Source organism: Zootoca vivipara, chromosome Z2, assembly GCF_965207765.1.
Source record: "Zootoca vivipara chromosome Z2, rZooViv2.hap1.1, whole genome shotgun sequence".
NCBI classification, from domain to species: Eukaryota; Metazoa; Chordata; class Lepidosauria; order Squamata; family Lacertidae; genus Zootoca; species Zootoca vivipara.
The window spans coordinates 35,769,836-35,796,885 of NC_142585.1; the positions used below are offsets into that span (position 1 = coordinate 35,769,836).

General features: G+C 46.2%; 1 protein-coding gene across 1 annotated transcript; it reads left to right on the forward strand.

Moving 5' to 3' along the window:
* Positions 1 to 358: 358 nt before the first annotated feature.
* BARHL1 (BarH like homeobox 1) lies at positions 359 to 26,727 on the forward strand. Its single transcript, XM_035102223.2, has 3 exons — positions 359 to 821; positions 8,159 to 8,381; positions 26,311 to 26,727. The coding sequence occupies exons 1-3, from the start codon at positions 359 to 361 to the stop codon at positions 26,603 to 26,605; spliced, it is 981 nt and encodes a 326-aa protein (XP_034958114.2). The 3' UTR covers positions 26,606 to 26,727.
* Positions 26,728 to 27,050: the final 323 nt, after the last annotated feature.

Genomic DNA, 27,050 nt, shown 5'->3' on the forward strand with positions numbered 1-27,050 from the left:
TTCATTGTTTGGTTAAGTCATTTCCTATAATTTAGGGCTGATGGATCTATGGTTAGCGGTGGCGATTGCGAATAGTTCAGATTAGGGATCTTTCTCCCTACAAGCAAACTTTCACTTTCGTCACCCCTACTCTGGCTCCTGTCTTTCCTTCCCCTCTTTCTCTCCCTTGTCTCCTTCCCCTCATCCCTGCAGCTAGCTTGACTGCAGGTTTTCAAGAAGGACAGCGCCTTGGATCGCAATACTGACCGGCGATTGTTGCTGTACTAACTTTGGATCCGAAGCCCTGCAGTTCCAAGGTCGCTCTTCTTTTTCTCGAGCCTAATCCGGACATCGGCTGGTCAATGTCACCCTGAAAGGCATGGAAGGTGCCAACGGATTTGGGATCGATTCCATCCTGTCCCACCGAGCCGGGAGCCCCGCCGTGCCCAAAGGGGAACCGCTCATGGGGGAAGGACGCTCCCCCTTGGAACTTAGTCCCCGCTCCGAAATCAGCAGCGGCTGCCCGTCGCCCCACTCTCCCGGGAGGGAGTGCTTGGAAGCAGTAGCCCAGAGACAAGGTGTGGCAGTGGGGCTGGAGTCTCACCTCCAAGCGGGGCAAATCTTGGCCCCTTCACAATCCAGAACAGTGACCTCCTCCTTCTTAATCAGGGACATATTGGCCGATTGCAAGCCTTTGGCGGCCTGCGCCCCTTACTCCAGCAGCAATGGACAGAGCGCGCAGGAGGCACCGGTTCGGATTCCCCCCAAATCCGGAGAGGACTTCCGGGAGAAGATAGACAAGAACAACAGCAGCAACTCCTCTTCGGACACAGAATACAAAGGTAAGGAGAGTTTATCCTGACTCTATACCAGCGCCTCTTAATTTCTGAATGAGCCCTGTATTTCTGAACGAGTAACACTCGCGCGCACATACAAATACCGGTAGGGTTTTCCCTTCCCGTTGTGGTATCTCCTAAGAACCAAAGCTGGTCGATCTAGCTCACCAGCGGCTTCCGGACAGCAAACCCGTGTATTGCTAGTCCTCGAGATCTGGTATTCAGAGGTGCATGTGGACATGCAAGTTCTTATCCCCACACCCTCTCTCTTTCTCTCTCAGAAGGTTCGACGACGAAGGACAGGATAACTTTCGGTTGGCCTGATTTGGGATATTTCCTCTTTTTCTGTTTTTCCTCTTTTTCAGTTTGTTTCTGTCGTCAGTTCAATCTGTCAAGCTCTGAATTCTGCTAAAATTATTATATTTGAAGGGGAGGAAGGTAATATGAGAACCTGGCGGAGATAAATACGAAACTTCTATATTTGCGCATTTAACTCCGCATAACCCAAACACTTGCCTGTTTAGATTGTTATTTCCATCTATTTTGCGCCAGCGATCCTCCTCCATGTCTCAGAAGCAAAACCCATTGAGCTCAATTGGATATAGGCCTGCTCTCAGGAAAGTGGGTATAAGGATTGCAGCCCGAGTGTTTCTACAGTCACCAGGATATTCTGGTCTGCATTCTGATTTAAAGTAGAGTCTACTCTGGAGAAAAGGCATTCCGACCCCACCCACCCCACTCCATATACACTGGATTTACTGGAATGAGATGGACGGGGTACCAATATTATCACATTCGTTAGGTTGCGGCACGAATGATTTTTGACACACAGATCAATACAAGTTGTCAGGCAGATAAGAAGGCCAAACTTCAGTGCAGAAGCTTCGCCTCTTCGCCTCTATCAGATTTCCTATCATTCGTAATCATCCCTTGAATGATCGGTGGTTCCCCTTGAGTCTGCCCCCCCCCGAAAACTTTTCGACGAGAGAACTCGTAATAACGCCAGCGGCGACCTTCAAGCTCCTGGTTCACTGGGTCGAGGAGGCTTTGAATCGCGCCAGTCCCGTTAAGCAAATGACAACTTTTGAAAAAATTCTGCTAAGGGAAATAGCTCGGAATTAAATACATTGGTGTTTGCAGAGACGTCGAAAGCAAAAGCAGATCTTCAGTTTAACAACTGGTGGGGGTGCTCGCCAGAGAGTGACTTTCCCTCTGATAAGAATTGTTTTGTTTTTACTTTCTTTGACAAATACGTTTTTCTAACGGCAAAAGCCACCCTGTTCAGGTCATTTCTTGCCCCGCCATTTGCCCCCCCCCCCGCCATGAAAAGTAACATCCTCAAGAGATTTAAAGCCTCGTTCCTCTTCAGGTTTACTTGGAAGCAAACCCCCCATGACGTCAATGAGTTCAATTTCCCCTCCGTAAGACTTTAAGTTCCTTGTGGTTAGTCGCGTGTAAGTCCAACTGAAATCCAGGGCGGTGGAGAATAATTTACGAGTGAAACATCCGTAAGATTGGACTGAGTTGGAGTTCATTGACAGCACAAACCTATCTACGCCTACTCAGAAGTAAGGTCCTATTGAGTGGGGGGGGGGGCTTACTCTCAAGCATTGCGGTTAGGCTTGTCGCCTTAGACAGAAGTCACTGAAAGCAGGAAGAAAGCCTGTTCCGAGATACAGAAATATATATATACAGAAATGCCGGATAGGAACCGAAACAAACATAGTTGCGTGGAACGGGAAAAGGCACAGCTTTATTCTGGAGCAAATCGCACTGAAATCTAGGAGGCTTGATACCGAGTAAACAACGCGGCCCAGGATGAAAGTTCCAAACGGAAGCTCTTTTTTCCTCCAGGCCAGAATAGGATCTGCAACGAGCTAGACCTCTGCAGTTCCTGGTGGGTTTTATGTTTCCTTTGGAAAGAGAAACTGACAGAATGGAAAAGCGGCCCAGATAAAGATCAGGTCGTTGGATCGAGGGAAGGCATCCCTTTCGAAAGCGGTTTTCCTGTACAGTAGCTCTGAATAGTGCGATTACATCTCCTGTTTTGCAAGTTAAGACCTACTTTGTTCAGTGGGGCTGGCTCCCAAGCATGGCTGCGATCCAGGTACCCCTTTACCCTATTGAACTCAAGCGGACTCACTTCTGCGCGGACGCGGTTAAAACTGCCGAATTGCAGCCCCATCCGAAGCTGGTTTACTCGGAAGCAACTCCCGCACGCGAGGTTCAATGTGTGGCTTCCTTGCTCGCAAACATGCTTAGTAAATGCAGGTTTAATTTAAATAAAATAAAACCAATAACATTTTTTAAAAAATATATAAAAAGCAACATTCCATCTTCGGCCTGTTTATACAAATGGCCAGGATCTTGGCCACGCGCTCCTCCTCCTTTTCCAATTTTGTGGGCGCATCCAGGATTAACAGCTGGGCTTGTAGAAAAAGGCAGGTGGTATTCTGGACTCAGGCAGGGTCTCCCACCGGGGAATTCCTGCCCTTACGTCCAGGTCTTTTCTGTTTACAACCCCACCCCACCCTATCCCCATTAACCAATTAAAATTTCAGTTGCTAAGAAAGAGAGACAGAAATTCTTTTTAAAACCTTCTTCATTTTTCCCTCGCCCCTGCCGTAAATTGTGTTGGATTTCAGCCACAAACATATAACGCCCCCCCCCAGCATTTTACATTACCATTCAACTTTTTTTTCTCGCTCTTTACTTGCTGTTTTTGGCCAAGTTGCTACAGTTAGAGCCACATCAGGCATACATTTAGAAACATCAATAGGTCTTCCTTCCCCCCATTGTCTCCTTCCTCACATTTATTTTATTTCTCCTTTTCTTCCTTTTCTTCCCCCGCTTCCTCCACTTTTCTCTCCTCCTTTTCCCTCCTTCCTTTATCTCTGTCTTCATTTTTCCTTTCTCCCCCCCTTCTTTCCCCCTTTCTCCTCTCTCTCTCTCTCTCTCTCATATTCTCTCCTTTTTCTCTCCCTCTTCCTCAGGGAAACTTCCCTGAACTTCAAACCCCTCTCTCCACTTTCTCAATCTCTCCCTTCTTCACCCCTCTTCCCACTCCATCACAACTCCAGAATCAAGTTCTCTGTCAACACAGCATCATCCTTAAAAAAAACATCGGTTCTTCCTTCTAAGCTCACAGTTCTTTGCACTGACTGGCAGCGCCTCTCCAGGGTTTCAGACACGAGATAATTCGCAGCCCTAGATGGAGAGACGCCAGGAATTGAGCCCGGCGATCTCCTGGAGGCGAGTCGGGCGCTGAGCGACGGTCCTGCCCTTAACGCCCCACCTTCCCCTCAGGTAAACAGCGCCAACTTTCTCTGTCCTAGCTAGCCCCCTAGTCTAAACTGAACATCAAAGCCTAAAGAGGGGTCTATTTTGAGAGAGAGAGAGAGAAGTAGGGAATGATTTCTTATTTAGCTTTTCAAATATCAATTTCATTTATTTGCCGCCGCCCCCGCGCAAATTAAACATTCTGTAGAGGTCAGTGCCACTAATTCCAGGACACCCCCTTTATTTCTTATAAAGAGAAGAGGGGTGAGGGGAAGAAGCAGGCTTGTTTGCGCCTTCCATCCATCAATGAAAGAGCACCTCATGTTTAAGAGATATTCATGCCTATCTGGACTCGGTTTCTGGTTGAAGGGTTTCCCATATCCCTGGTGGCTCAATTAAGTGGATTATTGTCTTCCTACAGAGAGAAATCAACGCGCGTGGAGGCTGAGCTTTGTCGCTCCTAAACCCTTCCACAATGAAATTTACCATAAACCCCTGTAAAAAAGCTAATGCGGCCAATTTATATAAACCGGAGCCAGCTTCCCCCCACCCTATAGATAAACATAATCTCTTTAAGAACAGAGATAAAGGGGGTGGGCGAGAGAAAAGGGGGGGAGGAACTGCAGGCCGTAGCCATTTCTTTCGGAGTTACCAGCTTTCACCCTTCATTTTTGCCTTCCATCAATCCGAAATGCCCTTTTTCTCGAAAGGAATATTCCTTGCACCATGGGGGGAGGGTCGGTTTCAATCCGGATTGAACAGGAGTGACTCCCATGCGATTGTTTAACGTAGAAAGGAAGGGATAATTTGGGGGGGGCGTATCACAGCTGAGGGGAGAAGGCAGAAGTTTAACCTCCCTTGCTACTTTTATTTGACAACTGCCCTGTTCAGTTGCCCGTTCAAACATCAGGCTCTCTGCCTACTCCGAATATATAACCAAATATATTGTACAGTATTGTGTGAATCAGTCAGAGAGATGGGCTCCCCTGCAGCTGTGACCTATCTCTACCGAAAGCCTTCTTTTCGGGCAACTCAAAAAGTTGACGCAGTTTTCTTTTCATTTATTGTGCGTTGAGAGAGGGAGGGGGGTTGCTGTTTGGGGGGGGGAGTCTGCACCTCTCAATATATATATAATATCTGGAGAGAGAGAAATGGGGAGTTTGGGGTTTGCTCCTTTTCCTTGGATAGATAGGCGATCCTTTGTTTTTGTTTTGTTTTGGGATGGAAAGCCTCAGGAACGCCTACTTGGGGGTGGTCTTTAGCGGGCTGGAGAGAGCTGTGGGTTCGAATCCTCAGTCAGGTCTCTGTGGTAGGACTTGAGTCAAGCCTACCTCTCAAGATGATTGTGAGGATAAAGTTGGATACCACGCGCAACTCTTCGGAGCGAGGGTGGGCTTCAAATGTGGTGATGACGACGGCAAAAAATACATGGATCAATGCCAGTTCTATCCCAAAACGAAGAAGAAGAAGAAGAAGAACAACAACAACAACAACAACAACAAACAACAACTGTAATACCATTTTCGTCCCGAATCCGGCTTTTGGAAGTTTCTCTAAGAATTTGAGGAAGCTGATCAGCCCCGATTTCTTTCAGAGCTAATCCCTGAAGCAACAAAATCTGGGTGCTGTCATAATTCTCAACATCACTTACCTGGGAGTCAGCTCCATTGAACTCAGTTGGTTTACTTCTGAGTAGACCTAGGTAGGGTGGCATAGCTTACTGTTCAGGGATGGAAACTTTATTGTCAGCGGGAGGTGAGAAAGTCTTGGGGGCGGCAGAACCCAGCCAATAAAATCATGGAGGAAAATAGGGATTTGGGGGGGGGGAAACGGGGGAAATTTGAATTTAAGAAAAGTCAGAGACCCAAGCACACTGATAGAGGCATGAATCCCTTAGAACTCACTGGGACATTTCTGAGTAGATCCAAGCAACTAAAATGATGCACGTTTAGGCTACAGTCCTCTACCCATTTACTTGGGAGGAACCCTCCTGGAATTCAACGAGGCTTACTTCTTCTGAGAAGGCATTTTAGGATTGCAGTAAATATCGGGGAGGGGGTTGGGGTGGGATTTGCTCTCAAATAAACGTGCACAGAATCGGGGCTGTACAGCACGTGCTTCGCTCTGGTTTGAAATCAGCGGGAGGCGGGCAGTGTGTGTTCACCGGGAAGAAACACCATTGACTTCATTGAGACTTATTCCCAGGTAGGAGTGCATAACCTGGCTGGCGCCCTTGAAAGTGCTCAGTTTTGTCCGCATCGCATCTTCAGGACAACGCGGGTGCCCTCAAACCAAGATTAAAATGTCAATTTTAAAATTTAATTAAATTTGACTTGTTTGGTTTATTCCTCTGCTTTTAACCCCGCAAAAGGAAGAATCGTTTGCCTCAGATACCGAAATTTATCCGGGTAGTATGCAAAGGTAGTGCTACTCAGAGTTGACCTATTGAAAATAATTAGTTTAAATGGGTCTACTCTGAGTATAATTTAGCTGGCTGAAACCCAAAGGCTTTGTTGAATCTGTATCGATTTAGGGTGGTGTGATACTTACTTTAGCATTCATTAATTCAGATTATCACTAATTCCAGTTGCAAAAACCTCGGATTTATTTCCATCATAGAGAACAAAATTAGAGCTGTCTCCAAATAGTTTTTACTCTGAGTAGCCCCACCGAAATCAATGGATCTAGTCACTCTCACGCCAGAGCTTGGCGTGCTCTGGTCCATGGGGTCACGAAGAGTCGGACACGACTAAACAAGAACAACAAAGTCACTCTCATTAACTTCAGTGGGTCCAGCCTGAGTACTGTAAATGGGAAACGTAGGTTACAGATCACAGTTAAAACGAATTAAAGAACCTGTAGTTTAAACCGGATTGCAAATCCGGCATCCCATAATTTTTGACACTCTTTGTTAGGAATAAGATGTTTTCTAAAATTTCCAGGTTCGTTTCGTATAGCCCGATCCTAGGCGTGTTTTACACAGAAGTAACTCCCATCGGGTTGAGTGGCGTTTACTTCCCTATAGTCTTCCCTGTTACTTGTGAGTAAATTGTACAGATCGTGTTGAGACTCCATCTCAAGCCCATACGTTTTTTCCTGTAAATCTAGTTGCCTTGCCTTCTTTTAATAATAATAATAATAATCCGTTTGCCTGAAGGATGCATTCTATATATTTTTGGGGGGGGGGGAACTAACTTCAGTAGTAGTTTCCTGGCATTTCTGACGTGCATCTCGATCCTACCCGTGTTTACCTGGAAGTAACAGTGCAATCTATTCCAGAATGACACAATGAATACCGAGTTTATTTTATTGGGGGGGGGTTGTTTGTATGAATGTCTTCCCCAGGCTGGATCTTTTCTTTAAGATCAATATTTATATATTATTCCGTGAAGAACATTTTCGACAACACCTAAAGTTAAGGGCTGTGACATCCCCTTAATTTCAGGGTTTGTACTAAAAGGCATGGGAACTATAAATATGTTTGAATAAATAAGTAATTTTAAGGGGAAATCTTTCAAGGGCTTGCTTAACTCTGGCACTTAAATCATGCTGAACTGGATCGCTGACTCCGACGACTGTGAACCCTGAAGCCCTGAAGTCGATATGATATTGGGCGGGCTATAAATAATTTTAATAATAAAATAAATAATGTGTACGCATGCATATAGATATTTGTGTTTGTAGTTAAATTTACTGTCCTGTTCCTACGCTGTTCCTAACTGGGCTAAAGAACGGACTTCTTTGACTTATCAATGGGCCTTACTTCCGAGTAAACGTACCTAAAAGGAGGATGTTAAGGCTGCAACCTTATCCACATTTCACTGACGAGGAAGCCCCATAGAGCGCTATGGAAGTTACTTCCGAGTAAACAGGCATAGGGATCTAATAGAAAGGGACGCGGAGCTGCGCAAGAGAAACGAGCAGCGGTCAGTGCCCATCGTCGTGGCGTCTGGCCACGGCCACTTGTCTTCCCTGCCGCCCTTGATAAGGGGACTTTCCCTTCTAAGCTGCCTGCACTGATTGTGGCAACGCCTTTTCTCTCTCCCCCCTTCCCCCCTGCTCAGTGAAAGAAGAAGGAGACAGAGAGATCTCCAGTTCCAGAGAGAGCCCCCCAGTGAGGCTGAAAAAGCCGCGCAAGGCCCGCACAGCCTTCACGGATCACCAGCTGGCCCAGCTGGAGAGGAGTTTCGAGCGGCAGAAATACTTGAGCGTGCAGGACAGAATGGAGCTGGCCGCTTCCCTCAACCTCACAGACACCCAAGTAAAGACCTGGTACCAGAACAGAAGGTAAAAGAGAGCGGGGGTGGGGGGAGAGCGGGGTGGGTGGGTGGCAAAGGCAAGGAGGAGGAGGAGGCGGGGCATCTTTCACCTCCCTGACTTCGGATTAATTACCCTGGAAAAGGGTATTGTTCCTCCCACTCTGGTTTTCGAAGAGGGCAGTTCTATGCAAGTTTATGCTCGAAAATTAAATCCTGTCGCTTGCAGGAAAGTTTGTTTTGGATGGCATCCTAAATCTTTGGGTGAAGGTTGGGGAGAGAGCCTACTTCAAGGGTTGCAAAAAAAAAGAGAGAGGAAAGGGTGGTATTTACTCCGCGGTAGTTACTCTTTTTAATTAAAATAATAATAACAATAATATAATATGTCATCTTTTTCTTTAAACTTCTTTGGCAAAATGCTGTGCCTCCCCAACGTATCGCTATATTGGGGGGGGGGAATCAAATCCACAAACTCGAGCTGTTACCGAAGTAATTAACACAGAGAAATTCTGTTTCTGCTTCAGTTTACTTGAAGGAATCTAGTTTTGAAAGATGCATATATATATATATATATATATATATATATATATATATATATATATATACACGCATTTGGGTGAGTTAACCCCACCCCCTTGTACTCCAACTCCAATCATCTCTGTCTATTGACCGTGGTGACTGGAACTGATGGGAATCAGAGTCCAACTGCATCTAAAGGACCAGTTTCCCCTCCCCTGACTTAATAAAATATTATTTTTAATATAGTCAGCTTCAATGCCACAGTGACACTTGCACATTTTTAAGCTACACAGAGCTCTTCCAAGGTGCCACAGTAAAAGCATGCAATGCTGTATTTCGAGCGAAATCTTAGTTGCGTGCGTGCATAGACAGAGCAAAGTTGGCTACAAGCCTTTTTTGGAGCGCGGGGGATGATGAAGGGCGAACGGGAAGGAACCGGGGAGGGTGAAATTAGCAGAACTACATATATCCTGTTTTGTCTAGTAACCAGGTAAACCACAAACACCCACAGATCTGAAACTGTTGGGCCCCGAAGCAAAACGCGCCTTTCCTGATATCTACCCGTGCAGCCCTGACACGTACAAAGAGAGTTTGTCGATATCTGGGGCTCCTGATAGTGTTGGTTGCTTTAAAAGACCAAACACGGATCCTCGATCTTTCCGCCCGCCCGCCTGAGCACAGACACAAGCACGCACAGTCCCCGGATTATTTTGCCTGCGCTGACTTGCACCTGAACGTGTGAATGGTTTCTGCCAACAGTAATGGCGTCGGAGGTGATTATGAGGCCCATCCCCCCTGGTTTTGGATCCTCATTGGCTGGCTGAATGCTGCAGCGATGACCATGCATACTGGTAACTTTGGGTGTCAAAATTTTGACACAAAATCTTCAAAATCTGCACGCCCAGCCACACAATACGTGTCAAAAACCGCGCCAGAATCTTCTCTTTCTCCCTGACAGGCGTTCAGACACTTGTCATTGCTGTCGGCTCCTGCGTTCAATATCCAGACTCGGATCCTGTTATGTGTGAAGCACTAGACTCAAAAGGGTTGTATCCAATTCACTTTTGCTCATAACTGAACGGTCATGACTCACCTAGGCCCCTTACTGTCCGTGGGTCTACTCTGAGTAAAGGTTAGTTGAATACAACGCAAAAAGTCGTTCCACACATTACCTTCCAGCAACCCCGAGTTTGGGCAAGGAACAGCAGCCAGTTCTGTGTCTCTGCATGGTAATTCGCGCAACCCCCCCCCCAAATCAACCCAACCAGCTCTGCTTCAGTCATATATCATATATCACATTGGCTACTTGTCCTGGGATGATGGGAGTTGGAGTTCTGCAACGTCTGAAGAAACAAAGCTTTCCCATACCCCTGGCTTGCACCTTAAAACATAACGTTTACAAACACCCACAGTTTGGGTGTTTGTAAACAGTCAAGATCCGATCTCGAAAATAAACGTAAAATTCATACACAGGCGCAAGCAAATCACCCCACTCTTTAGTCCCATCTCTTTCCCTAGCCGGCACCAGCTTGCGTGTTATTAAATCCAGACGTGCTGAAATGAAATAGAGCCTGGTTTCAAAATGAGCGAGATTTCCCCATTTGGAAATTAGCGCTTTCACAACTGGTTCAGATGGTTGTGAAGCTCACCTTTTGGTAGCCAGAGGTTCGAACCAGCACTTAGCAAATTTGAAGGTGCTGCATTCCTCTTATTATTATGTAGATTTTAAAAAAGAGTTAATTGCATTCGTTGGTTAGAACTGTCCTTTTCTTGCACATATCAGAGGCTATGTTTCAGTTGTAAATGAGCCAAGGAGGGTACCACGGTCTGATTTTGGGGGGCATTAACACAACCTGTTTATTGATTTGTTTGCAGGGAGATTAGACGAGGTCGCCTGTTTTAATGAGCATTAATTCTGATTTGTTTGCGGTGAGACGACGTTGCGCCAAAGCAAGTCTCATTCACACGATCTTCAGCTCACTTCCCCTACTTTCCTCATCCCCAGAAGTCATACATTTCGCGGGAAGTGATTCAGCTATAATTGTGTGCCTGGCTTGAACAGGCTAGTAGGTAGCTGAATTTCCACCTGAAAATAGCTACGGTACAACCTCTATTTCCTCATACGAACGTCCTGTTCATCGCAAACACCTTTCCTTCCCATTCGTCAACGCTGAGCTAATATTCATTCTGCAAGGAGTGTGAGAACACCCATACAGGGTTGCTAACTTTTTTTTTTTAATTAGGCCTGCTCTCGTGCTTTTCAGGGGCCCAGCCGGAGGAAGCTTTTTCCACCAGCCATCACCCTTTCAGGGAAAGGTATACGTACCTAAGGTGTGTTTGGGAGTCAGGTTGATGCCAAAGGGCAGAGGAGCAGGGGTAGCCGAGAAAAGGTGGCAACTCATTACATGGAAGCAGGGGCACGCAGTGCGAGGCTAGATATGGTTTACTCAGAAGTAAGTCTCACTTTGTTCCAGTTTTAATTTGAGCCAATGGGCTGTTTCAGCTTCGGTCATACCCAGAGCAGAGTAGACCCACTGAAATTAATGACCAACTTAGGTCCATTAACTTCAGTGGGTCCACCTTGAGTATAACCCAGCAGGATACTATCCAATATTTTCAGGAATACTGCTGGATGCAGAAAATAGGAATGGCAGATGAGGGCGCCTCTGAGCATGTAAGGTGTGCTCTTCTCGAAGGTCAGAGAACACATGCACCCACGTCTGCGTCAGGAAGAAAGTCATTTAAATCAAAATATATCAGTCAAAGAACATTTAAATCAAGGTCAAACTTAAATTTTCACTCCGTCCAGTCTCCTCTTCCAATAGGAGCTCTTAACACGCCCTGGAACTAGGTCCAAAAATCAGTGGTTGATAAAGTAAGAGATTTTAGGCTGTGGCAGACGTGAAAAGAACTGCATTGTTATAGCGTTTGGCTTCCACCAAACGAATACTGGGAACTATAATTTACCCCGCCACGGTGCTACGCTTCCTAGCACAATGAACAATCAGCAGTTCCCAGATTCATGGGGCGATGTCATGTTCTTTAAACTTATGGTACGGTATGTAGGTAGTCAGAAAAAGACCTTCTGGCGGATTTGCGGGGCAGTTCCAACTCGGCTTGTTCAAAAATAAGTCCCATTGAATTCCATGTGAAAACAGGCATATGGCTGCAGCCAACGCTGCCCTTATTTTTTATTGAGATCGCCTTCTTGCTAACCAAGACTGGAGAACACGCATTCCCAGTCCAGTATTAACCTCACGGCAAACCATAAATGGAACGCCAACTAAAGGAAATAAAGGCCTTTATCGAAAGCGTGTAGAATGCTGCGATAATGGAAAAGGAAATGTCCGTTGACATGTGCAAATGCATCACTCGATGAGCAGATAGCAAGTTAAACGTGTGAACGGTCTCTCCACGTGAGCTGACACGGGAGTTGAATCTTATTGGCAACAACGAGGCTTTTTTCCGAGTAAGCCTGCCTAGGAGCACAATTGCCTTCCTCCCTCAAAAATGCCCCCTTTTCCTGAGAGACCTGTGGCTTTAACCCACGGGTGTCAAACACAAGGCCCGGGGGCCAAATCCGGCCCGCCAGACCTCGTCATGTGGCCCGCCGAGCGCCCCAGCCAGCGGGACCCAGCAGCGGGACCTTGCTGCTGAAGCGCCGCACCGACAAAGCGCCGACAAACAGCTGGGGCGGGGGGTTAGAAAGGCGGCCAGAGCAGCGCTGCGTGGAGCGCCCCGAGCCACAGCAGGAGAAGGAGGAGGCAGCTTGCCGGGTCAGCGCCCAGCAGCGCCGCACGGAGAGTCCCGAGCCTCTGCGACGCAGCAGTGCTCTGTAGCACTTTGAATCCTCCTCCTGCCACGGCTCGGCGCCTGGAAACGGCTGCTGCTGCTGCTGCTGAAGCACAGACAAAGCACCCAGCAGCGCCATGTGGAGGAGGAGGAGGATTCAAAGTGCTACAGAGCACTGCTGCGTCTCAGAGGCTCGGGACTCTTTGCACGGCGCTGCCGGGCACCGACCCGGCAAGCCGCCGCCTCCGCCTCCTCTTGCCTCACCTCCTCCTCCTACTGCCGGGGCTCAGCCTCATGAACGTGAGCTCAGCAGCGGCTCAGCCTCACGAATGTGCAACTCTGAGGCTTTACGCACTTCTCCTAAAATGGACACCCGCTGCCTCACGCTGCACGGGAAATGCTTTTTGCCGCTGGGTCCCTTCGCGCTCTTTTCTGGCGCTGAATCAAGGCAGCGACCCCCCCCTTCCCTTTCTTTCTTTCTTTCTTTCTTTCTTCTTCTCTCTCGTTCTTATTCTTTCTTCCCCTCTCCTTCCTTCCTTCTTTATCTCTGTCTTCTCTCCCTCTTTCTTTTTATTTCCTTCTTTATTCCTTCTTTCCTACTCTTCTTTCTCTCACCTCTTTCCTTCCTCTCTCCCTCCTGCTCCCTCTTTTCTTCCTTTCTTCCTTTCTTCCTTTCTTCCTTTCTTCCGTCCTTCCCATCTTTCTTCCTCTCCCTCATTCTTATTCTTTCTTTCCCTCTACTTCCTTCCTTCTTTCTCCCTTTCCATCCTCTCTCCCTCTTTCTTTTTCTTTCCTTCTTTATTCCCTTCCTTATTTCCTACTCTTCTTTCTTTCCCCTCTTTCCTTCCTTCCTCTCTCCCTCCCACTCCCTCTTTCCTTCCTTCCTTCCTTCCTCCCTCTCCCTCTCCCTCTCCCTCTCCCTCTCCCTCTCCTCAGAAACATAGGATGCTGCTTTATACTTCTGGCCCTTAAACCCTGGAACCAGGAGAGCAGCTCCAGTGAGTCAACCTCAGCCAGTCCCTTTGGTGAAGGATGGTGGCTCACTGGCAGAACATCTGTCCTGCATGCAGAAGGACCCCAGCATCTCCAGGTACTAGTAGCTTTGCAAAGGTCCTGCATGAAACCCTAGCGAGCCTCCACCACCCAGTGCAGTTACCAAAAATCATTTTTCAATAAATTGTACAGTAATTGTACATTTGAATATCTACTTGCCATTATTCTGACTATGTTTCTGCTTTCAGAGCTAGTTATTACTTACATTATTACAAAAAACAGTAATAATTGAATGCAGTGACAATAATTTTTGATAATAAAGAGTGGACACATAGTCCTACAGATACAACCGGCCCTTTGAGGGTGACCAAACTGCTGATGCGGCCCCCGATTAATTTGAGTTTGACACCCCTGCTTTAACCCTTTAGTCCTCAACCCCTATGAAAAGAAACTAGTCTACACATAATTTGCATTTACCAATATGCCTCTCTTAACCGGCTCGGGCTTTTCCCCTGTGGCTAAATGCAGACTGTAAGCTCTTGGGGGACGAGACTTGTTACATTTCTTTGTGACTCTCAGAGGAGGGGTGTGGCATATACATTGATGGTACTATATAAATAAATAATCATTATTATTTAAATTATTTATTGCCCACTTTCCTCCCTAACCTCTTCATAAAAAAATCCCAATAATGGGCCAACGAAGTCCTTTTCAGAGTAGACCCTGTTGAAATGGCTGTAGCTAAACTAGTCAAGTCCATCAATTTAAATAGACCTGCAGTTGTTTAGAAGGTGTAATAATAATAATATCCATTGCTAATCCCACTCAGAGTAGATCCACACAAAAATAATGGACATGACTAATTTAAAATTAAATCCAATGATTTCAATGTGCGTGCTCTGAGTAGAACCCAGCAATAATATTTACTATTATTTTTATTGTTATTTGGCATATGGAGAAAATAAGAAGTTGAATACTCAGCTTCGTGCACGTACCCATTTCCCACATTACAAACAGGTTTCAAGACTCAACACGTGTTTTTTCCAATCCTTTCCTTCCCTCCACCAGTTTCTGGTTCTGGTTTTTTAAAGGTTCGATTTTTGTTATATGAATCTCTTCCCACAAATCGCAATTATTTAATGCCCGATGTTCACCTCCCACCCACCCCCAATCTTCCCTCCCCGCATTTCCCCTAGAAGCAGAAACTATTTCACAGCCGACACCAGTCGTTTAATTCGGGAGGGCAGAGAAAATAAGAGCGACGCGAGTGGGTGGGTGAGAGAGCAAAACTCTCCCGGTTGTTTTTTTTTAAGCTAAACACACACAACATTGCACATAACACACTGGCCCATTAATAATAAATACCAATTACTGCTTTGGGCATCAATAATTAAGAGCAGTTACAGTAATTACACAATTATTATGATGATGAATAATTTACTCAGGAAAATAGGTCTGAAAGCGCTTCTTCCGCAGCAAAACGGCGAGAGAAAGGGATTGTGGAGGCGGCTTTTGATGAGAGGCGGCGGCTCCCGAGCTCTTAGCCACCGTCCGGCCTGTGCTCGGCAGCAACATTTAGTAAAAGAATAAGATTTTTCCCATTTTGGCACCGCCGCACCTCAACGCGTGGGATACAAAGACAGGGCAACAGATAGTCCGGAAGATACCGCTCAGTTTCACCATTGGGTTGCAACTCTGGTCCATTTCATCTATCGTTTTGTGAGCGTTCCAGCCCCTCTACAGGGACAAACACAAGCGATTTATTTATTCCGCTCCCCACGCCCCCTTTCCTCTCAGACGCACAGATTTCTCTGTGTCTCGTTAACACGATTTCCTGCTTCTTTGCTTTTTCTGCGCCACCTCCCTTCATTGATTGGAGTTCCGTTTTTGTTTTTGTTTTGCAACTTACAATAATAGCGCATTGGCGGTGGATTTATACTGGGTCACCACTTTATTAGTTGTCCCACGGATGTTTTCCCAGTGCCACTGCATCATAGTTGTGCCGAGAGGCACTCTTGCGATATAGCACTACAAAAGCAGAACAGAAACAAAACGATATAAAGCAGAACATTTGTGGTATGAAGAAAGGCAAAGGATTTCACCCGGAAGCTACATGCATAGACGAGAAACAAATCAGTATGTCCACCCCTAAACTTTTGTAGGTGCAAACGATATTGAAATCTCAGGTGTGTATAACCACCCTGATATCATCATGAGCACAAACAATTGTGTATGCATAATAAATAAGATGTCCAAATGGTCCTTCTCTCACATGCAAAATATATTATTATTATTATTATTATTATTATTATTATTATTATTATTATTATTAATCCACCCTTCACCTTAAGGTCCCAGAGTGGATAACAGCATAAAAACACAATACTAAAACCAGTTTAGAACAACTTACAATCACATAAATCAGTTAGGTCCTAAAAATACTCATCTCAAGTGTCAAAAGCTGGGGTGAAGGGGTGCGCCTTCAGCATTCACAGGGGAGTTACACAGGTTAGGGGTTACCACAAAGAAGGCCCTCTCCAGGACTGTCACCTCCCTGCCCCCAGCCTCTGAGGGCAGAGGAACTAAAGGGCTCCCTCTGTCCATCTCAGCCCTAAGAGGGTCTCTAGGGAAGGAGGCAGACTTCCAAATATTTGGTACCTGAATCATTTAGGTCTGTGAGCACCTTGAATTGGGCTCGGAAATGAACAGTAACCAGTGCAGCTGTTTTAAAACAGGAGTTACGTGATGTCTAAATGGAACCACAGTCGGTAATCTGGCTGTTGCATTTTGGACTCACGGAAGTTTCCACGTTGTCTTCAAGGGCAGCCCCACATAGTGCACATTGCATTAACCCTGTCTAGAAGTTACCAGAGCATGGCATACAGTGGCCCAAATCATCTCTGTTCAAAAGGGGTTGTAGCTGGCAGTGTGTGTGTGTGTGTGTGTGTGTGTGTGTGTGTGTGTGTGTAACACATACATATTTTTCCTTGTTGTTTAGTATGCCTCTGAAAACTGGTTGCTGAGATTCGCAAGTGAAGAGTGCTGCTGTCACACTCAGGTCCTGCTTGCGGGCTTCCCGTGGGGGCATCTGGCTGGCCACTGTGAGAACAGGATGCTGGACTGGATGGGCCACTGGCCTGATCCAGCAGGCAGGCCCTTCTTATGTTCTTACATTATCAGAGCCAAGCTTCATGTAGTGGCTAGACTGCAGATTTAGATTTCTTTCTTCTCTTGGTGGTGTAGTGGTTTCAGAGTGTCAGAGTAGGACCCAGAGGTCCAGGGTTCAAATTCTCCAGTCATGGAGTTCACTGGATGGCTTTGGACCAGTCACCAACCCTCAGTCTACTCTAACCCATGGGCAGGCAAACTAAGGCCTGGGGGCCAGATCACCTTCTCAATCCATCCCGCCTACGGTCTGGGAATCAGCATGTTTTTACATTAGTAGAATGTGTCCTTTTATTTAAAATGCATCTCTGGGTTATTTGTGGGGCCTGCCTGGTGTTTTTACACAAGCAGAATGTGTGCTTTTATTTAAAATGCATCTCTGGGTTATTTGTGGGGCATAGGAATTCGTTCATTATTTTTTTAAAAAAAATTTAGTCCGGCCCCCCACAAGGTCTGAGGGACAGTGGACCGGCCCCCTGCTGAAAAAGTTTGCTGACCAACCTATCTCATACAGTTGTTGTGAGGCTATGGAGGAGGAGAATCATGTGCGTGCACACGCACCAAGCATCTTTGGGGATAAGGTGGGATAGAAATGCAATAAAGATATCCTGCCAAACTATCCATGCAGGAAGCAAAACAAACAAATAATACAAAGTCAATCACAGGCTCCACCCATGAGGTCTTTCATCCAGATCTTGTGTGGATTTCCTCAGAACTAAACCCCACTAAGTCCAACAGGAGTTAGCTGCAATTCTAAACCCACTTACCTGTAAGCTTGACTGAATTCAACTGGACTTAGTTCTGAGTAGAAATCGTTAGGATTGCTGTGTTAGGAATGTAGTGTGCTGCTTTCTGCTGAGTTAGGCCCTTGGTCAAGCATTGTCTACACACTGACTGGCAGTGGGTCTCTAGACCAGGCATCCCCAAACTGCGGCCCTCCAGATGTTTTGGTCTACAACTCCCATGATCCCTAGCTAACAGGACCAGTGGTTGGGGAAGATGGGAATTGTAGTCCAAAACATCTGGAGGGCCGAAGTTTGGGGATGCCTGCTCTAGACCTTCAGACAGGAACTCTGTCCCAGCCCTACCTGGAGATGTTGGGAACTGAACCTGTGACCTTCTGCATGCAGGGCAAATGCTCAGCCACTGAGCTACCGCCTTTGTACAAGTGTGGAATGCCTACGATTTGTAACCCTAGTTTGTTCTCCTTGCATGTACTTTTGATTCATCAGTATGCTTCTCCAATGTGGTTCTGCAATGAAGCAAAGGTGCATTTATTTGCTCTGAATGGAATCCCAGTGGACAAAGTGGGGTTTATGTCCCAGCAGGCAGGTATCAGATCAGCTTGCAAAATTAATCATAATGTTTGATGGGATAAAGTGATATATTGGGGGGCTTTGGGCTGAGGAGGGGTCAGAGGGTTCTGATGACCCTCAAACAGGAACTCTGCAAAGAATAAATTCTAACAAAAAAAATTGCTATGCTTTTTTGAGTGAGAAACTGAAGATGGGCCAGTTAAGCTGCTTCCTCCTTTGGATATCAATTCCTCTCTTTCTTTGTGTACAGTGTTTATTTTGAATTTCTTCCTATAGATTGAACCTGACAGCCACATAAATGCAGTTGGCTCCCTGTAGGCATTTTTTTAAAAAAGTTACATTAAAATGGAACAAAAAATATATTCCAGTTCCACTGTCCCCTCAAAACTCCTTACAAATTGTATGAGCTGGTTTCCATCTCACTCTTGAACTCGGAACAATTGTAACAACTATTTTAATTTGGTTTCGCTTCTTCGAACCAGACTTTTATGTCTAAATTGAAATGTAACACATATTTCCCACCCCACCAGCATTTTGTTAAAACAGGAGGCCAGAGGCATCTGAGAAGGCAAAAAAAAACCCCTCCCCTTATTTTTGTTCCCAACACCTGATATTCTGAAGTAGACTGCCTCTGGATGTGGAGGTTCTACCTGAATTATCACATACGTAATAACTATTGCTCAACCCATGCTGATTTTTTCCTTTAATTTTTTTTAAGCCGCTTAGGTTAGTGGCTATTATCATTTCTTGTGCTGCAGATTTCAGTTAATTAATTCTGCCTTGTACTTTAATTTGGGCTGGCCTGTAAGAACTCCCATCCCAGTATGCCAGTTATGTAATTTTAGACTCCAACTTAATTGACTTGTGGAGCCCCTCTCTTTTAGATGGTAATGCATGTAATTTAATTTGCTTCAAAATGCACTGCTGCATTTCCACCCCCACCCAGCTCCTCCCACTGAATGGGGGCCATAAAGACCAACCTTGATGGTGCCACAATCTCCATCAATTTCATTGGCCGTTCAAAATTTCATAAGCTTCTGGTATGCCTCCCTTCTCTGTAAGTTATCTCTCTGTGAAATGGCCCAACCTCCTAAGCCTCCAGTCCTTTGCTCTGTAGCAAAGTGCTGCAGAAGAGTGCTCCCCACCTTGACCCAACATACTGGACACAAATTAACCCAATTTCCATGCCATGGATAGCTTGATACCATGTTTTCTTCCATCCAATGTTCGCCCTACTTAGAGAAGACCCATTGAAATTAATGGACTTGACGAATTTAGGGTCATTAATTACAATGGGTACTCTGAGTGCATGGGGTGTTAGGGGTGGGAGACACTTCATGTTTCTTCTGGGGTAGTCCACCTTTAGTCCCCACCCTGCACTCAGTTTTCACCTGTGGCTTCCGGAAGCTGTCAGCAAGCAACAGTGGCTACACCCCAGATACATATTTGACTGGCCGGCTAAACCAGGTGAGGGTAGCCAAAGGTCTCAAATCTTGGGTGCGTTAGGGACTTCCCCTGCACATGAAGACAGTCTCTGGTGGATAGAGCTGACAAGGCCAGCAGTGGGGCCAGTGGTCAAGAAGGAAGTTACTACACAAGCTGTAGAGGGGAGTGAGAGCCCGATGGGGCTTGTCAACCTGGGAAGGGAGCCCATGTAGGAGAAGTGAACTCTGATCCTAAGAGGCTACACTCATTCATGCATGAGAAAGGCTTCAAGAGTAAACCCTGGAGGGAAATCCGTACCCTTGCCTTGTGGGACATCTTTTCAAGAGAATAAAAGGCTAAGGAGTAAACCCTAAACAAATCTGGAGTTGATTCCCTAAGATCAGGCATTCCCAAACTTTGGCCCTCCAGATGTTTTGGACTACAATTCCCATCATCTCTGACCACTGGTCCTGTTAGCTAGGGATCATGGGAGTTGTAGGCCAAAACATCTGTAGAGCAGCAGTTTGGGGATGCCTGCCTAAGATGGTTGGATGGTGTCTTGTGCACCTCCTTTTGGCAACTCCTGCAGCCAAGCTGGTGGCGGATGCATTGTTCCATTTTCCTTTGGACCACATCAGTGAAGCTAAGAGGAAGTCTTTCTCTCTTGGCCACCCAGGACCTCTATACACCCTGCCCGGGCGTGTGCTTAGGTCACTTTGGTGCTGTTAATGCAGCAAAAACAATGTGGGAGGCAGCAAGTACTGTGATTCTTCAGCAGTTTGACTCCGCCCCTGGAAGCGCACTCCATTTGTGCCTCTAAAGCCATTTTGGGTTACATGTTATGATCTAGGAAGAATGTTGGAAGGGCATCAGTAACCCATGCAAATAATACACATTCAAAAATAGGAGCTTTGCTGTGATTCTCTTGGGGAAATGATATGTTTATTTTAAATTTTCAAACTTGAATTTCAGAGCTCTTGTAAATGCTGTTCTCTAGCTCTTTCTGAAGTATTATGAAAAACCTACACAACTGTTCAGGAGTACTGTTGCTTGTGCAAAGTTTACTCAGGAATAAGTGCCATTAAGTTCAGTGAAACATACCTCCAGGTGAATACGCATTCCATTGCAGTCCAAAGTGTGACATATCTTTAACATTCTGAGTGTGTGGCTGTTTCATAAAGGAGCATAGGAAACTTCCTTCTACCAAATCAGACCATTGGCCCATCTACCTCAGTACTCACAGACTAACAGCCGCTTTCTAGGATTTCAAGTAGGAAACATTCCCAGCCCTAACTGCAGATGTTTCTGGGGATTGAACCTGGAACCTTCTACATGCAGAGCAGATGTTATACAGACAGACAGACAGACAGACAGACAGACAGACAGACAGACAGACAGACAGACAGACAGACAGACAGACAGACAAATGGCTTTAGTTGCTTTTGCTGCCAAAGATTTAACAGGGCTTCTCTCCAGGAAAATGTCTATTCGAGCTCTGTCTCTTGGTCACAGTAGAATGTGACAGAATGCTTGGGACAGGCTTTTGCAACTAGTGACATGGACTGATTCTCTCATTCCATGGATACATAGGATTATAACTATACGGATCTGAGAGCTCGCAGAGTGTGATCCTGCCACAACAACAAAAAAGTTGTTTTTTTAGGGAAGACTTAAGCCCATGCTTAAGGCTGAAATCTCCTACATATGCTTATAACTCAGTAGGGCTTACTTCTGAGTAAACATGCAAGTTGCATAGTTCCAAAACTGAAAGCAATTGGTCTGAAAGCTGCCGACTCAGGCACAATTACCTAAGAGCTTTTTCTGGGGGTACACGGTACTGGCACATCTGAGGATGGATCATTTCCTACTGAAATCAGAAGTATTTTAAGGGTTTCCCTTTGCTTGGATCCTGTCCACAGCTATTGGTTGCTTAAGTGGGTGGGGCTGAAGACAGCAGTGGTCAGGACCAGAGGCAAAAGTGGGAGAAGACACCCCTTTCTCCTGCCTGTCTCTTTCCTTCCTGCCAGAGTTCTGAGTGACAGCTTGCAGGAGGCTTTGGAAATTAAGCTGGGGGCCCAATATGTAACATACAAAGTCTTTCTCCATGCACTCTTGATTTGTCAACTCACTGTCAATTCTAAAAGGGGCAAATCTGAGAGCAAGGAGGAAGAAGCTGGCAGCCCGGGCAACCCCCTGGACTGGGTGTAAGCAAGAAGGCAGGCAGGTGGGGGCTGACTAATGGCAGAGGGAGGTAAGCAGGGCAACGTCCCATCTGCCCTAACAGATCGACCTCCTTTGCAGCTATACTGAATGTGTGCATCACACAAGCACCTGCCAGTACGTAATAAAAATAACAACAATTTGCGATCATTATGCTCAACGGCAAATCCTTGTGTATGGAGCCACAAGGCTCATGTTACATTGATGACAATCCTCGGTTGACATGGCACCTCCTGTCATGTCCTACACAGACAAGGAAGTCACTTACATATGTCTGTTTATGCCTCACTTCCCCAGACTTAAGATTGAACTTCTCAAAGGTAATGTGTAGGCTTTTATCGGGCAGAGGCAGCCTTTATAGCACAGTCTACTCCTGAAGGGAAGTTTTCAATTGGGGCTTTAAATATAGTCTTGAAAGCCTTGAAGTATTAGCTGCTCCTCACGAGTAAGCATGTGGCCCTGTTGATGCTGGTTGCATTGATCGTGCTTTGGGCTGCATCAATGTCAGATAGTGGGGATCCTTTTAATTGGAAGGTTAGCACTCTTTTACAGCGTGGAAGGGGGACCTGCGTGGACTTCCTAATGCTGCAGATTTCTGACTCCCATCAGCCTCGGCCAGCATGACCAATGGTTAAGGATGGTGCTGATGACCATGATGATGATTGAAGCTGAATGATGGAACATTCAGGGCAAATAAAGGATAGTTTAGAGACAAGGAAAGTGAGAGCTGATACGATAGACATTTATAAAAAAAATTATGCATAAGACTAGAACTTGTGGGCATTCAATGAAGCTGAATGTTGGAAGACCGAGGACAGATAAAAGAAAGCCCTTTTTCACACAGCAGCACAAAGTATAGAACAAGAGAAAGTGATGGCCAACAACTAGGATGGCTTTAAAAGAGGATCAGACAGAGGGCTACTAGTCACAATTGTTATCATCTGCCTCCACAGTCAAAGGCAGAAATGAATCCCAGTTGCTGGAAACTATAGAAGGGAAGGGGGCTCTTGTGCTCATGTCTTGGCTCCAGGTTTCTAGATGGTCCCTGTAAAAACAGGATGCAGGAGCCTGAACTAGGTAGGCAATTGGCCTGATCAAGCAGGCTCTTCTTATGATGAAGAGAGTTGTAATCCAGCGACATCTGGAGGGCCACGCGTTCTCCACTTTGGCATTTGGGGAAGGGCCCCTGTGGCTCAATAGGGCCAATCTCCAACAGCATCTCCAGGTAGGGGTGGAAAGCTTCCCTGGTCTGCAGCACTGTGGAGCAGATGCCAATCAGTGTAGACAATACAAAGTTAGATGGACCAATGATGATCTGACTCAACATAAACCAGCTTACTATGTTCCTATGTTCCTTGTAATGTGTTGTGGCCAGGGTTGAACATTGTACAGATGTTGCGCCTGCATCTTGTTTGATTTCTGACTGCTTGATCCTCTGCAAACTGAATGTGTTGGCTTGCCGCTTTGAGTCACAAACGCTTGTTCATATTGCATTGTTCACATGGCTATGTTCAAAGCAAGAGGGAAAAACAAGGAAGTAGTAGGTCCTCTGCATGGAGAAGACAGAGAAATGCTGTTGGGTAAGAGAGAAAAGGTGGGACTGCTCAACACCTACTTTGCCTCTGTCTTCACCCAAAAGGAAAGCAGTGCCGAACTTGGTGATAACAGAATAAACAATGCAAGATAGGAAAAGAGGTGGTGTGGGAAAACTGGGTTGCTTTAAATGAATTCAAATCTCCAGGGCCTGATGAGCTGCACCCAAGGGTACTAAAGGAGCTTGCTGATGTAATCTCAGAGCCTCTGTTTATAATCTTTTGAGAATTCTTGGGGAACAGGTGAGGTCCCTGCAGACTGGAGGCATGGAAATGTTGTTCTCATCTTCAAAAAAGAGAAAAAAGGAGACCCAGGTAACGACCGACTGGTGTGCCTGACATCGATGCCAGGAAAGGTCCTAGAACAGATAATTAAACAGTTGGTCTGTGAGCACTTAGAAAAGGATGCTGTGGCTATTAAGGTCTAGTATGGGTTTCTCAAAAACAAGTCATGCCAGACAAATCTCTCTGTGTCTTTTTAATAGACCTACAAGCTTGGTGGATCAGGGGAATGCTGTGGATGTATGGTATCTTGATTTCAGTAAGGCTTTTGACAAAGTCCCTCATGATATTCTTGCAGAAAGCTGGTAAAATGTGGGCTGGATCAGGTAACTGTTAGGTAGATTTGTAGGTGGTTGACTGACCAAACCCAAGGAGTGCTCACTAATGATTCCTTGTCATCCTGTAAAAAAGTGACAAACCGGGTTCCACAGAGTTCTGTCCTGGGCCTGTTGTTGTTTAGCAGCTTTATAAATGACTTGGATGAAGGAATTGAGGGAATGCTCATCCAAATTGGAGATGACACCAAACTGGGAGGGGTAGCTAATGCCATGGAAGACGGAATCAGGATTCAAGATGACCTTAACAGATTGGAGAACTGCGCCCAAACTAACAAAATTATTTTCAGTAGGGACAAATGTGAGGTTCTACACTTAGGCAGGAAAAATCAGTTGCACAAATATAAGATGGGGGACACCTGCCTTGCCAGTAGTACATGTGGAAAGGATCTTGGGGTCTTAGTAGACCACAAGCTTAACATGGGTCAATAGTATGATGCAACAGCAAAAAAAGCTAATGCTATTCTAGGCTACATCGTGTGCAGAGGAGGGCAACTAGGATGGTCAAGGTTCTAGAAGCCAAGCCTTATGAGGAATTGTTGAAAGAGCTGGGTATGTTTAGCCTGGAAAAGAAGAGACTGAGAGGAGATATGATAGCCATCTTCAAATATCTAAATGGCTGTCACATGGAAGCATAGGCGTAGCCAGGAGGGCAGAAGGGGGCAGCTGCCCCCCAGAAGCAAAAAATTAAATGGTTAAGGCAGCAGCCGAGCGAGGAAGGCAGGCATCCCTCCGGCGACACAGCCGCCCAGAAGGGAAAGGACTCGGCTCTCGCTCCGACTCGCCCAGCTCCAGACTAGGGAAGGGGGCTGCAGTTCCTGAAGCTGCCACTGGGGGAGCGGGGAGTCCTCAGGCTGGAAAGAACTTGCAGGATGATGCGCTTCCCTCACAGGCACACACACTTTCTGTCTCTCTGCCTCTCTGTCTCTCTCTCTCACTTTCTGTCTCTCTGCCTCTCTCTCTCACACACACACCACCTCCTGCGTGTAAAAAAGATGAGTGATCCTTGCTGTTGCCCCCCCCCCCCGGTGTTTTGATCCTGGGTACGCCCCTGCATGGAAGATGGAGGAAGCTTGTTTTCTTCTGCTCCAGAGGACAGAACTCAAACCAATGGCTTCAAATTACAAGAAAGGCGATTCTGACTAAACATCAGGAATAACTTTCTGACAGTTAAGAGCTGTTCAACAGTGGAACAGACTTCCTCGGAAAGTTGTGGACTCTCCTTCGGAGGTTTTTAATCAGAGATTGGATGGTCATCTGTCGTGGATGCTTTAGTTGAGATTCCTGCATTGCAGGGGGTTGGACTAGATCAGGCATAGGCAACCTTGGCTCTCCAGATGTTTTGGAACTACAACTCCCATGATCCCTGACCACTGGCCCTGTGAGCTAGGGATCATGGGAGTTGTAGTTCCAAAACATCTGGCGAGCCAATGTTGCTTATGCCTGGACTAGATGATGCTTGGGGTGCCTTCTAACTCTATGATTCTATGTGTGGCCGCCAAATTTGAGTGTCTCAGATTGAGTTGGAGGAGAAGCAGCATGATAGGAAAGTTGTGGTGTCAGATCTGTGATTAACACTTCATATGTGCAAGTAAACAGCCCGTTACAATTCTTTCAGTTAATGTGAACATGAGCATGATTTTGTCCTCCTAAATTATGCTTCTCCTCTGTGCTGGGTCTTTTAATCCCTGCTTAATCCCCACATGCTGAGCAGGTCCTCATCAGGTGGTGGCTTGAAGTGTGAATCTGCAACCACAGATCTAACATCCCAGGCAGATACTCTGATGACCACTTAGAACACAATGGTTTCTGTTTTGTTTTCCCCTGATGCAATCAACCAACAAGGTTTGGTCCATTCAGTGAGATTCTGTTCCTCTATTCTCGAAAGTTAGTGAAGCAAATAGCCCTTGCAGGTTGAACATCATGCTAAATACAAGAGCCTTAATCCTATTTGTAGAATATATTGTGCTTTAAATATACTCTGAATCATGAAAAGGGTTGTGTGTTAATTTATATTTATTCTTTAAACAGTATTACTTTTGTAATACAGTCTGGTATGGAAACAAATAAAAAAAATGATATTAGCATTTACTATGATGATTAATAACACTTAAAAACACCAGCTTTTCCAAGAGGGTCCTTTCCCACATGCAGCTGTACACACAGGTGTAGACTATGCAAGTGGACGTGTGGAACTCCCTCCCCAAAGAGAGCAATCACTTTGTCAAACGCTGAGACACATGAGATGGATTTTCTTAAAACGGTCGAAAAACGTGATCCAAGTGTCTTGACCCCCGAAACTTTTTTTCCCCTTACCCCAGGACCAAATGGAAAAGGCAGACCGCGGTGGGCCTGGAGCTGCTGGCCGAAGCCGGGAACTACTCGGCGCTGCAGAGGATGTTCCCGTCGCCTTATTTCTACCCGCAGAGTCTGGTGTCCAACCTGGATCCCGGCGCTGCCCTCTATCTCTACCGCGGGCCCAGCGCCCCGCCGCCGGCCCTGCAGAGGCCGCTGGTCCCCCGGATCCTCATCCACGGACTTCAAGGGGGCAGCGAGCCCCCGCCGCCCTTGCCCCCCCTGGCCGGAGTCCTTCCCCGGGCGGCTCAGCCGCGGTGAGGCGAGGAGGAGGGACCGGGCGCAGCTTCTGGAAGAGACAACGTGGGAACGCCGGGGGGTGGGTGGGAAATCCCTCTTTTGAACGGGCGTTGCTTTGCTCAAACACACACGCACGCACGCACGCACACGCACACTCCATCACACATGCAAGCGAACAAATTTGGTCCAGTTTGACTCTTGAAAACGGGAGGGGGAAATCAGATCCTATTTGGGGAATATACTATACCACGATGCACGCGTTTTAGTGCTTCCTTCCAGAGGCGTACCTAGGCTCCCTTGCGCCCTTGGCAAGGAGCGGTATCGGCGCGCCCCCTCCCTCCCCCCCGCTTCTCCAGCCAAAAAAAAAAAATTAAAAAATTGACGTAATTCAATCGTCACAAATTACTCTTAAACTGGGCGTTTAACAGCCCAGTCCTATAAATGTCTAATCAAAAGTAAATCCCAC